Source organism: Cetorhinus maximus, chromosome 9 (genome assembly GCF_964194155.1).
Source record: "Cetorhinus maximus chromosome 9, sCetMax3.hap1.1, whole genome shotgun sequence".
In the NCBI taxonomy this organism is placed as follows: domain Eukaryota; kingdom Metazoa; phylum Chordata; class Chondrichthyes; order Lamniformes; family Cetorhinidae; genus Cetorhinus; species Cetorhinus maximus.
The window spans coordinates 118,078,409-118,092,069 of record NC_135887.1 but is presented as its reverse complement, the minus strand read 5'-3'; the positions used below and the strand labels follow the sequence as shown (position 1 = coordinate 118,092,069).

General features: G+C 41.0%; 1 protein-coding gene across 3 annotated transcripts in view; it reads right to left on the bottom strand.

Annotated features, from left to right (window-relative positions):
• The window catches only part of rcn1 (reticulocalbin 1, EF-hand calcium binding domain), a 47,419-nt gene that overhangs the window by 13,934 nt on the left and 19,824 nt on the right, over positions 1–13,661 (bottom strand). For all 3 annotated transcript variants that reach the window (XR_013577592.1, XM_078549432.1, XM_078549433.1), the window contains exons 2-3: positions 11,957–12,150; positions 5,692–5,870 (exon numbers count right to left, since the gene is read on the bottom strand). Coding sequence is in view for 2 of the 3 variants with exons in the window: in XM_078549432.1 (XP_078405558.1) it covers positions 5,692–5,870; positions 11,957–12,150 (373 nt within the window). In the remaining variant the exon portion in view is untranslated. The remainder of the gene's footprint in view (positions 1–5,691; positions 5,871–11,956; positions 12,151–13,661) is intronic.

Below are 13,661 nucleotides of genomic sequence, written 5' to 3'. Positions count from 1 at the left end.
TGCCTTACAGGTAGCTACTGTGCACGTTTCAAGGAATCCACGGGGTCATGATTCCTTGTGTGATAGGAATTCCCAGTGCCCACTAGAGGAACGCATTTCTTGCCAATCTTATTTTTAGGCACTGTTACTAAGCCTTTTACGTCCCCCAATTTAATACTCCTTAGAATCTTGGATCATACTTAGCTTTGCATGCTCCCTCCTATCAGACTTATAATATAGACCTCCAGCTTGATTACTCTGATCACTTTGTACACGATATTTCAAGAGTTCGTGTTCCTGGCACAGGTGGAGGATTGCACATGAAGAGACCGGCACATAAGTAAGAGCTGCTAATTATAATACTCAATTTACAACAGAACTGGATAAGTGGGCAGTTGTAGGATCGGTTATAGCTTTCAGGAAAGAATAAATAGGCTGTGGCTCTTTTCTCTAAAACAAAGATTTGGCTGAGCAGGCAGCCTAATAGAGGCCTTTAAAATTCTGAAGGGTTTTGATAGGGTAGGCATGAAGATGTTTCCACTTGTGGGGAGACCAGAAGTAGGGATCACAACTATAAGATAGTCACTGCTAAATCCAATAAAGAAATTCAGGAAAAAATTCTTTACCTAGAGAGGGAGTGGTGAGAGGGCAGTCAGTATTCAATGTCCAATGTCACTCTAACACTGAAGCTTAAAATTGACAAGAGAATAAATAAATTTAAGGATTAACATTAAGATAAATGGTTTAAGACAGGTATCCAATTGGCGGACAGAGGAACAGCATTCAACGGCTTCACTCATTAAACTAGCAGAGATCCCTGTCCCATACTTTCAAGCAGCTAATGTTGCGGTGATTGTATCAACAAGTTTGCTCAGAATTGTTACACTTGGAACAAGATATTGGGCAGGGTTTTGCCCTTGGCGGGGGTGCTCGGCGGGGGTGGACAGGGGCAGTCGGGCAGCCGACCACCGCCCGCTATTGGCTCTGCTCCACGATTTCATGTTGGCGGGCCAATTAAGGCCCGCTCTGTGTGCATCGTGAGCGGCAGCACTGAGCGCTGCCTGTGTGGGTGGGGGGAGGAGGGAGAGCCGGGCCTAGTGTGCAGTTCGCGCATGCACTTTTTTGCAAAATTAATAAAGACAGTAAAAATTTAATAAAAGCAAAATACTGTGGATGCTGGAAATCTGAAGCAAAAACAAAAATAGCTGGAAAAACTCAGCAGGTCTGACAGCATCTGTGGAGAGGAACACAGTTAACGTTTCGAGTCCGAATGACTCTTCATCAGAACTGATGATCAGTTCTGATGAAGAGTCATACGAACTCGAAACGTTTTCTCTGTCTTCTTCTCCACAGATGCTGTCAGACCTGCTGAGTTTTTCCAGCTATTTTTGTTTTAGTTAAAAGTTTAATAAAACAAATCCCCTGTCACATGAGATGGGACATGTTTTTAATTCCAAAATAAAGTTTTTATTTAATGTTTATTTGCTTTAGGAAACCTCATCCCGCTCATGGATGAGGTTTCCTAAAAAAACATAAAGGCTGCTTGGCCGTTTTGCCTGCCCGCCAACCATAAGATTGGACGGGCAGCGTAAATTTGAATTTAATTAGCTTGTTAATGGCCTTAATAGGCCTTTTAATTATTGGCGGGCGCGCAGCCGCCGAATGAAATATCGCGCGAGTGTGTGATGACGTCAGGATGTATGCCCATCGTCGTCGCGTGTTATTTTATGCTCGGGCGTGTCGGGCGCGCGTCCACACACCGAGCGTAAAATTCTGCCCATTAAATAAGTATTAATGTCAATTGACCAGATTTGTACTCTAGCCCGTGTATTCATAGTTATCCTGCAGCTGAAACTAAAGAAAAATGGCTTAGGAATATAGAATCATGGAAAGGTTACAGAGCAAAAAGAGGACATGCAGCCCATCATGTCCATGTCAGTTCTCTACAAGAATAACTCAGCTAGTCCCACTCCCCTGCACTTTCCTTGTAGTCCTGTATGTTTTTTCTCTTCAGGTAATTAATTATCCAATTCCCTTTTGAAAGCCACGATTGAATCTGCCCCCACCACACTCTCAGGCAGTGCATTCCAGATCCTGACCACTTGCTGCATAAAAAAAAATGTTGTTCCTCATGTCACCGCGTTGGTTCACCTTAAAATTGGTGTCCTCGAGTTCTCGACCCTTCTGTCAATGGGTTCAATTTCTCTTCATCTACTGGACCCTTCATCTCTCAAACTTTTCTTCTCTAAAGAGATCCCCAGTTTCTCCAGCCTTTTCATGTAACTGTAATCCCTCATCCCTGGAACCATTCTCATAAGTTTTTTCTGCAGTGGGTCAATGGGCATGAAGTGCCAGAGTTTGGCACAGGGGGCATGAAGGGACATAGGGGGTGAATAGAAGGGCAAAGCCTGGCATAGGGAGCATAAGGAGCATGAAGCTCCTGAGGGATAGATGAGGGGACATGAGGAGGACCTTTTGAATTTACCTTTTGAAAGGTCCTCTCCTGCAGATTAGGGTTCATGGCTCCTCTAAGGGGTGTGAAGCACCAGCTCTTTAAAAACCTCATACAACTCCATGAAAATTGCCAAAAAGTACAAGATACCTATCTCCCCAATGGAGTTGGCCAGGTCAGGAGTGCTGGATGCAGGCTTCTGACAGGAAACAGCCCGCACCCTTTAAAGGCACCCCCTAAAATTGCACAGCCTGAGAATGGAGTTGGGAATCATGGAATCAGGACCCGTCCGCCATTTTTAAAGGGCTCCAGAGTCAACTCGACTTGGTGAAAATCCAGGCCAATATTCTTATTGATGCTGAACCAGTTTTTTATAAAGTATATTGTTGCATTTCTAGAACACCTTGCAAGTTCTCAGGGCATCCCAAAGTGCTTTACAGCCAATGGAGTGTATGATAGGAAATGCTGCAGCCAATTTGTGCACAGCAAGCTCTCACAAACAGCAATGTGATAATGATCAGATAATCTGGTTTAGTGATGTTGGTTGAGGGAAAAACTAAGTCAAAAGCTAACAAAATCTGAACAGTTATGTGCGAAAGAGCTGACTACAGCTATTTGAGAAAATGGGGTGGCAGTGGCATAGTGGTATTGTCACTGGACTGGTATTCCAGAGACCCAGGGTAATGCCCTGGGGACCTGGGTTCAAATCACACCATGGCAGATGGTGAAATTTGAATTCAATAAAAATCTGGAATTAAAAGTCTGATGATGACCATTAAACCATTGTCGATTCTTGTAAAAACCCAACTGGTTCACTAATGCCCTTTAGGGAAGGAAATCTGTTGTCCTTACCTGGTCTGGCCTACATATGACTCCAGACCCACAGAGCAATGTGGTTGACTCTTAACTGCCCTCTGAGCAAGGGCAATTAGGGATGGGCAATAAATGCTGGCCTGGCCAGTGATACCCACAATGAATAAAGAGAAAAATAAATAATGGCGCAGTTAATGGTTGGATCACAATTATACACAAATGCTGTACCTTACCAGGAACTCAAACGAACAGCAGGGAAAGACACTTAATACATTCAGGACTCTATACCTGAATGTATTATTATTTGTATTAAATTGCATTGATTCAGTCTTCTACATTCAGTTCTTAATTCATCGAAAATAGTCTGTCCTCTCAGAAAATGAACATACAATCTTACTATTCACACTGCAATGCAAAATGACATTTTAATTTTAAAGTATTCTTTCAGTCTCACAAATGTCATCCTCCTCTCTCTCGCTCTCTCTCGCTTGGTTCTTCACTATTCTGTCCCCAAATCCTTTACCACCTGAAGATTTCTCCTCAGATGTCCTGACCAATAATTATCTTTCAACCAACACCTTAAAAACAGATGATCTGATCATTCTCACCCCTCTTTGTGGGAGCTTGCTGTGCATAAATTGACAGCCAATATTACAATAGAATACTTCTAAAGTACTTCAGTGGCTTTGGGACATCCTGGGGTCATGAAGGCACGATATAAATTCAAGTCTTTTCTTTTCTGCTCCACATTCCAGAAAATGCTTTCCCTACAACTGACTGTTCTCAGAAATCTATTACACAACTCCATGAACAGTATATTCCCTCCCATCTTCCATACGTTGTTTGCTGACCACTGAATCATGCCCCACCTTTCAGTCCTTGTTCTTCCATGTCTGGCTTTGCGCTTTCACTTTCGCCAGCAGCAAATATATGTTGCTTGAACCAAACGCGCAAAAGTTCTCCCGTAGCCTGTGCCACCACGTGACTTGCTCACACTCGTAAATGCACTTGAAATGCATTTGCAATGCGCCGCTATTTGGTGGTATGAATCCAAATAAGAACGGGTATTTAACTGTGATATGAGGCTTAACTCATTTGTACATGTAACAATGCAAATTATTCAACCTAATTACAACTCCAAGATCAGGCAATTTAAGGCTCCTCCTGCCCGGCGGGATATTACGGTCCCGCTGAACTGAATGGAGATTTAAGTGGCTCGCTGCCTCTGACAGGGGGAGACATGTCACAGTGGGGCCATAAAATCCTAGCCTAAGTCATTCCTTCTCTACATAAATCACCTCGGCAACACTGAGACTACCTTTTGCGCCTAAGGATTGTTGGTTATAATAAAGAAAATGATCTTTTGTTTACTATTCGGGGAATTGCAATACAAGGAGTCCCATTGTTTCTCCATTGTTTTGTAGCAAAACGTCCTTAGCAACAAGATCTTAATGCCCCTAGCAGCCGATCCTGGATTACTCAACCCTCTGGTTTTCAATATTAAATCAAATGAAGTAAATGTTGAAAGATCCATTAACTGCTGCAGTATAAAAAAACCTTTCCATTCAACAACTAGGATCATATGAGCAAGATAGAGCTGAGAAGGAATGGTTTATATGTAGTTATCAAATAAACTTTAGAGTTTAGTTCAGAATTTATCATATAACTAAACTAAAGGTTCCATCTGGTGGTCAACATCTGATGAGATGGGACACGTGCAGACATTTACTCAAGGTTACAAGCATAGGAATAACTTAAAAGTCAAAGGAAGGATGCTAATTAGGTTTATGTGGAAAGAATGGGAGGCAAGCAAAGGCTACCGCTAGCCAATGCAAGGTGCTTAATTTCTACGCAGGGACGATGCCATCACAATTTAATGCTTAAGGCCCTTGTTGGTTTGGTTTGTACTTTGTTGCTTTATTTTAAGCGTCTTAGGCCACATGTTTGTTTCTTATCTGAGCGGTACCCTTAAAAGGGCACTTGTGGCGCTGGCTTCTTGTTAAGTGAAACTGGGGCAACTCAGTGCCACCCTGAAAGACGCAATTAAAACAGCCCCACTACCTTCAGCCCCTATGGTAGCAGCAATGGTGAGTGATGGGAGGAGGGGAGGAGGAACAGAAGGGAATAAATTCTCAGTAAGAAGTCATGGTGTAACCTGAATTCATTGTCAGCATCTCAAAAATGAGATGGGGGCAATAACTGAATTATAGTAATTTAATATTAGCATTTTTTAAGAGCACTAAAATGACAAGCATTTGAGATTTGAGATATAGAGAATGTCTTTGCAAGTGATGTATATATTTATTGAAAAAGAGGCTTTGCCTATTTCACCTCACTCTTTCAAAGAGCTGGCACAGACATGATAGGTTGAATGGCCTCCCTCTGCGCTGCAAGATTGTCTGATTCTATACTCTGATTCAGAAGCAATAAGGAGGCTTCATACTTACGTAAATAACAATTTCCTTCATGTGCTCAAACTCCTCTGGGTGAAGAAAGGCTGTGAACTCCTCCCTGGTGGCCACCATGTCTCCATCTAGGTCTGCAGCTTTGAACCTCCGCTCATCTCGAGGAAGCATTTTCTTAAAGCTGAGCTGATCTGCTGCATCTTGAAACTCTTCAGGGTTCTCTGTGGTCCACAAAACGCCAGGTTCTAAGTTAATGGAGTTGTTGCAATCCAGACCTACTACATTTGACACATCCCACATCGTAACAACCAAAAGCTCCAATGACATTAAAAGCACATCAACAATTCCAATACATCAGAGTCATATCAGGACTCAGTGCTATACAAAGTAGATGCAGAATCGTCTATACATTAGAATCATATTGCAGCAGTCCCTTAATGAAGTTCATCTCTTCATTTTATTCAAAGGAAAAATATTTTTCCCAGGATGGAAATGACCAGGATGCATCATGTGACACATAGCCATGGCTGTGCGAGGCACCTTCAGTACTTAAATAGGAATATTGTCCTTTGCTTGCTGAGATTGTGTAGCAGGAAGTTTATATCCATCTTTTACAGCTGCCAATCAGCTAAATGTGTGTGGTTGAATCAAAAAGCTCTGATTAGATAGGAAACTGTGGTGACAGCTATGTCCATATCAGACTATAAAACAAAACAAATTTCTAATTATACCTCTTTGGTTACTAGAAATTAGAGGGTATATTATCCAAGTTTGGAGAGAGTATCAAATCTTTCACCCGTAATGATGTATACTGCCCTAAAGTAAGGACATGTAGAGGGTGTGGTATACAAATTTGGAGAGAGTATCAAATCTATGACCCGTAATGATGTATACTGCCCTCAAGTAAGGACATGCAGAAAAGCCATCATAAAATCCAAACCATGGCATTGTTCTGTCAGTTGCAAAGTTTATGAACAAAATAAACACAAAGCAAACTCAAAATGTATCAGCGGGCGTAATAATGCACACCTTATTGCACAGCATGTTCCAAAAACAGGCTGTTAGCAATATACATGTGTTCTCCACAAATCCATTGAAATGAACAGAAATAGAATTCAAGAGAGATGGAAAATGGACTGCTATTTCACAATCAGCCATTTTATACTATCCCACAAAGTCAAAATCACCTCCCTAGACAAACCAAATTGTCTGTACCAAAAGTCAAATCTATATCCCTTCACATTTTTGCATTTCAAAATAATGAACTTATTTTTTTGAAACAAGAAAATTTTATGCAGTTTTAGTTCCTGTCGAAGCTCAGAGAAGTTTTTCTACTTAGAGAAATGTTAAGGTCAATGGGGTCCTCAGAAAAAGGGATGTACTAAAAACTAGTCAGTAGTATGTTGTAGCACTCCTTATCAAATGCTTTAATCTATCAAATGACCTGAATTTGTGAATTTTTGATTATTGTTTTAAATAAACCCAGGGAGGTGTAGATGGTGCTCTGGAAAAAAACAAAAAGCAAAAAAATGTATCAATCTTGCTATTTGGGGATAATGGGATCTTTCTGTCCTCTTATTAGTGGTAAGAGTGTATGAATCGAGTGATAGAACTTGAATATAGGGCAGAAATAACTTGAAGTTGTGGTCATTGCTTTTCTCAGTATCAGAGCAATTCTCACTTGTGAGGTCTCTCTGAGGAACATCAGGCATTGTGTTGGGATATCACCATCTTAATTTCAGGCTGACTTGAGGCCAACGACAGCAGCAACAACACTTGCTGTGACTTTAACCTCTAGACCAGAGATGGGCAAGTCATTTAAGTGTCAAGAAATAAAATGGGGTTAACTGGCATTAATAATGGGGCCATTGTTTGCAAATAGGGCACAGTTTTCTGGTGCCAGGTTTGATTCCTCCACACTAGAGTTATTTAAGATGTCCCTCTTAACATGTACTTAACGGTACCACTTGTTCAAAACCACACTGAGATCAGCTGTTAATCTCAAGGACAATGAAAATATTGATGGTAAAATTAAAGGCAGGAAATATTATTACTTAAATAATATCAGGCTAATATTAGCTCAACCAAAACCTTCATCGGGATTTTCCGATCCCACTCATGGTGGGAATCATCGCGGGCAGGATGGAAAATTTGATGGACCAGCCAAAGGTCCATTGACTTCGGGTGGGGATTTCCGGTCCCTATGGCGGGTGGGACTGGAAAATCCTGGCCCTTAAATCCAGCGACAGTTTATATCTTTAAACAGCCCTACAGCTAAAGAACACAGAAAATCTGTAAAAATAAATTGAACTCAGAAGTCAGAATAACAAAATACAAACATTATTGGCACTAGAGAACATAAAAGCAATCAGAGAGAGAATTGGCCATCCAGCCCTTTGAAGTATTTATATTAACCCAACCATCTTAGCTTAGCCTCCAGCAACATTTGGGACAACTTTAAAGTTTATCCTTTACCATTCTGCCCTTTACTTTGTGCTGATGTAATATTCCTGATGCACCATTTTAAAAAATTCATTCTCAGGACGTGGGCATTGCCGGCAAGACTGGTAGTTATAGCTCATCCCTAGCTACCCTAAGTATGTGGTGATGGGCCTTCTTCCTGAATCACTGAAGTCTGTATGGTGAAGATGCTTTAGTTAGGTAGGGGGGGGGCTCTTGGATTTCAAACAGGCATCAATGAGGGAACAGGGATATATCTACAAGTCAGGATGGTATGTGACTTAGAGGAGAACCTGGAGCTGTGTTCTCAAATGCCTGCTAGCCTTGTTCTTCCAGATGTTAGGGATCAGGGGTTTGAGAAGTCCTGTTGAAAGCGCCTTGGCAAGTTGCTGCAGTGCATCTTGTAGAAGGTCCAAACTGTGATCGCTGGTCAAAGATGATGGAGTTTAAGTCTGTGGGTTGGATGCAGATCAAGTGGATTGCTTTGTCCATTTGTGTCATTTAATATTTTGTATTCTGCAGGGAGGTGTTGTGGTAACTTTCTCTTTAGAGTATGGGGCTCTAATTTATTTGAACTTGCATGGTACAAAAATAAATCAGCATTCTGTTACACACCTCTGTGACCCAAAGATCTATGAATCAAACTTTGTATACTGCACATTTCCAGAAATAGTTGAGAGCACCAAGTAGTTCAAATCGGTCATGTCACTTTAAATATAAACCAGCTTGCTGCAAAAATATGCACAGAGGCAATGGGAATGGATTACTGTGTTTACAAAGCAAGCTACGGGTTGTTCCTTTAACAAAACGGATCTGCTCAGATTTGTTCTTTTCCCCAGCACTCTATTCTCCTGCATGAAACAGTCTGGGACTGTAATTGCTGTAGGATTCCAGGAGCACGATCAGTGACATAACACCAGCTAGTGCTATGGGTACAAAATTGCCCTCACATGGACAGACTGCAGCTGCAAGGCAATAAGAAAAGAATACCATGGGCAATCCTTTTCAAAGAAGAAATGGTATTCGCCATGTCCTACTAAATCCCTGATGAAAGAGTATTCTTTCTAACGGATAAAAATAAATTAAGTGGTGGGTGGGTGGACATTTTTACTGATTATAGACCGAGAAATTACTGCTGATCACATTAGCGAATGAATGTTTAACAAGTAGTGAATTCCTCAGCCCTCTACATTAACACAGGCATTACTCACTTATTTCCAAACAGTTAATATCGCCACTGAAATAGCGGACAGAGCATTGTCCCAAGAACTCATTAGGCATTCATCTGCTAATATCACCGAATTTAGTCACTGATAATCAAGTTTGGGGATTTTAATTGCTGTTTCGGTGACTGCTGTGTGCATATTACAAACCTCAACACACAGGGATCTCCATTGATGCTGATTCAGTTCCCAAGTGGCACGCTGGTGGTTTGCACACACTTACAGCTCACATAGTACACCCGCTTTTCAAAAGGAACCACCAATTTAGTGAGAGGAAACCACTCATCAAATTCAGTAAATGTGGCATTTAGTATTTCAAGGTGTTGGTGGATGAACTTCAAGATATGGGTACACAAGCAGGATCAAATTCCAACACAGTCATAGCCAAACAGGACCAACTCTTTGAGAACTAAATCAAGGTATGAAACTTTCAGACTATGACGATTCTTAAACAAGTGCATGTACAACATCTGAACATAAACTTCTTCCAGCAGCGAGGATATTATTTTAGTTGTCAAAAATAAAATTCAAAAATGGGGAAAAACTTGCACTTGTGCCAAATTTGTTATTTTTATTGTTTCTATACGTTTGCACATAAGCATTTTCCAGTAGAGGTCAATAGCAATGGACTAGAGAGAAAAAGAATTCAGCCTGGGTCAATAGGATGGATCTGCCAAAATGGCTTAGAATATCCAATGCATACATAATGCATATGTACCCAAATGTGTTTATACAAATAATAATGAGGGCCTTCTGTTATGTTGAGAGACTGGAGAAGTTGGATTTGCTCTCCTTAGAGCAGAGAAGGTTAAGGGAGAATTTGAAGGAGGTGTTCATAATCCTGAGGGGGTTTTTTTTTTGTAGAGTAAACAAGGGGAAACTGTTTCCAGTGGCAAAAAGATTGGTAACCGGAAAACACAGATTTAAGTACTTAGCAAAAGAACCTGAGGAGAGGTGAGGAGAATTTGTTTTCTGCAATGAGTTATTGTGATCTGGAATGCATTACCTGAAAGGGTGGTGTAAGCAGATTCAACAGTAACTTTCAAAGGGAATTGGATCAATACTTGAAAATGAGAAATTTGCAGTATTATGAGGAAAGAGCAGGAAGTGGGATTGACTAGATAGCTCTTTCAAAGTACCTGCAGAGGTCAGATGGACTGAATGGCCCCTTTATGTGCTCTGATTGCATAATTCTAAATTTTGTCTCAGTTTATATTCTATTAAGAATCAGATGTTTGTACACATTCATTGTGAACTTTTATAACAATGACTTCCTGCACCCACAGTTATAGTGGAAGCAGCTTATCTAGACTTGTCACACTATATACCTTAAAAAACTCAGCAGGTCTGGCAGCATCGGCGGAGAAGAACAAAGTTGACGTTTCGAGTCCTCATGACCTTTCAACAGAGGACTCGAAACTTTGTTCTTCTCCGCCGATGCTGCCAGACCTGCTGAGTTTTTCCAGGTATTTCTGTTTTTGTTTTGGATTTCCAGCATCCACAGTTTTTTGTTTTTAACACTATATACCTTCTTGCTGGATGGAATGCCACCACTGGCTGTGGGTGTAGTTACAGCATGACATCGCGATTTACCACAAAAATACAAAAGCAATGGCAGAATATATGACTTGAGACTGGGGGCTGAATTATGTGGATTCACTCTGGTCTAATTACCCTCACCCCCATCTCCTCTCCCTTCCCCACCCTCTAACCCTATTTCACCTGAATACTGCATTTGCTGTTGGCTCACTGAGGGTGATAACGTAGAACAGTTGATATCAGATCAGCACATCCAACTGTCGTTTCCATTAATGCAACAATCCAGAAATGTTCATATTTGCTTTTTGATGCTATGATGAATTAAATGTTGCTGTGTTGAAACACTCATTCATGTCCTTATTATCTCTAGACTTGATTATACTAATTCATGCCCTAACAGCCTCCCACCTGCCCACCGTAAACTTGAGGTCATCCGAACTCTACTGCCAATGTCCTCACTTGCACCAAATCTTGCTCACCCATCGCCCTCTGCTCGCTGACCTAGACTGGCTCTTGGTTAAGCAACACCTCAGTTTCAAAATTTTCATCCTTGTTTTCAAATCCTTCCATGGTCTCACCTCCTCCTATCCCTGTAACCTTCTCCAGCCCCACAACCGTCAGAGATATCTGCACTCATCTAATTCTGGCCTCTTGAGGATCTGCAATTTTAATCTCTCATTGGTGACTGAGTTTCAGTTGCCTAGGCCCCCAGCTCTGGAATTCCCTCCCTAAATCCCTCCGCCTCTCTCTCCTCTCCTTTAAGATTCTCCTTAAAACCTACCTATTAAGCCAAGCTTTTGGTTATTGGTCTTAATATCTCCTTATGTGGTTCAGAGTCTAATTTTGTTTTATAATTTTCCTGTGAGGTGCCTTGGGCTGCTTTATTACTTAAAAGCACTATATAAATATAACTCCTTGTTGTGAGATATGAACTCCCAACCTCTGGGCTGCTCAGTGCAGGACCATAACCACCACTGTGTACTCCTTTAATGCAAATAGTATTATAAACTTGATATTTACCACATCCACTCAGACAGTATCAAATCAGATGAACAGACAGGAGTATTGGACCAGAATAGACATACCAAGGTAGTAGCCATATGTTGCTTTTTTGTATTCTTCCCAGGAAATTTTGTTGTCTTTGTTCAGGTCATAGTCCCTCCACACTTTTGCTACATTTTCATAAATATAACGTTTCTGCACCCGTATAATCCATGCCTTCAGCTCTTCAGTGGTCACATGCTGATCCTGATTATCATCTATCCGTTCGACAATTTTACTGCAAAAGCACACAAAGCATATCTAATGTTAAATATGTACACATTCACTGACAATCAACATCTATGTCAGTATAGTAATTGATTGTGATACTCTGCCTCTGGCATAGTCTGTCACGACATTGAATCATAGGTCAGCATGAGTCTATGTCAAGCTCAGTCAGGGGGTTGTGGTTTCAAAAATGACTTCCACTCATGGCAAATACTTTTATGAGGACTCTGAATGATGGCATCAGGCAATTTGGGCGATATACTTTGAGTTTTAAGGGGCTTGTGGTATGAAGGCACCACACCTATGTCAACTTCTTTCGAGTACAATCACAGTTCTTGGTTTTCCGGGAGTGGGACATGAACCTACATCCCTCTGATTCAAAGGCGAGGGTGCTATGAACTGAGCCACAGCTGACACCTCCACACCTATGTCAAGGTGGACATCCCAGAGGAATGCAGCCACTACTGGACACTTAGCCATGTAAATACTGGATCATCCTGAGAACTGATTTTGTGTTGCTGCATTTAAAGCAATCAGGGAGAGGAGGAGAGTTGCAGGCTTTGCTTTTAGTGAAAGATACCACCGATAGCTCATTGTTAGTAGAAAAACATCATGAGAAAGTATGAAAAATTTGAAGGTGAGTAGTCCAACAAAAGCTTTGATTCAACTAAAGAGCACACTTAGGGCAAGAAATTGCTCTGGCACTGTGAAGACATGATCAGTGTTAAATTTCTTCTGTTCACTTCAGATGAAAACAATGACAAAAGAAAAATGATAAGTTGTGGATGCAACAATAACTTGCATTCATACCATCTCTTTAACATAGTAAAATTACCCAAAGCGCTTCACAGGAACATTAGCAAACAAGATTTGACGCCAAGCCACATACAGAGATATCAGATCAGGTGGCCAAAAATTTGGTCAAAGAGGTAGGTTTTAAGAGGAATCTTAAAGGAGGAGAAAGGCGTAGGTTTTAAGAAGAATCTTAAAGGAGGAGAGAGGCGTAGGTTTTAAGAAGAATCTTAAAGGAGGAGAGAGGCGTAGGTTTTAAGAAGAATCTTAAAGGAGGAGAGAGGCGTAGAGAAGTGGAGAGATTTAGGGAGGGAATTCCAGGGTTTAATGCCTAGGCCGCTGAAGTTCACCAATGGTGGAAGGATTAAAATCAAGGTTGCACAGGAGGCAGAATTGTAGGAGCAGCCAAAAAAACCTTTCATTTATATAGCTCCTTTCACAACCTCAGGATACCCCAGAAGCTATAATTAATTAGGTACTTTCGAATTGTAACCACTGTCGTAATGTAGGAAATGTGGCCTCCAATTTTGTACATACTAAACTCTCACAACCAGTCATCTGATAATGACCAGATAACGTGCTTTAGTGATGTTTGTTGATGTGTGATGAATATTATCTAGAACACAGAGAAGAATTCCTATGATCTTCACAATAGTGCCATGGGATTGTTCATGTCTACCTGAGAGAGCAGACATGACTTTGGTTTAACATCTCAACCAAAAGATGGAG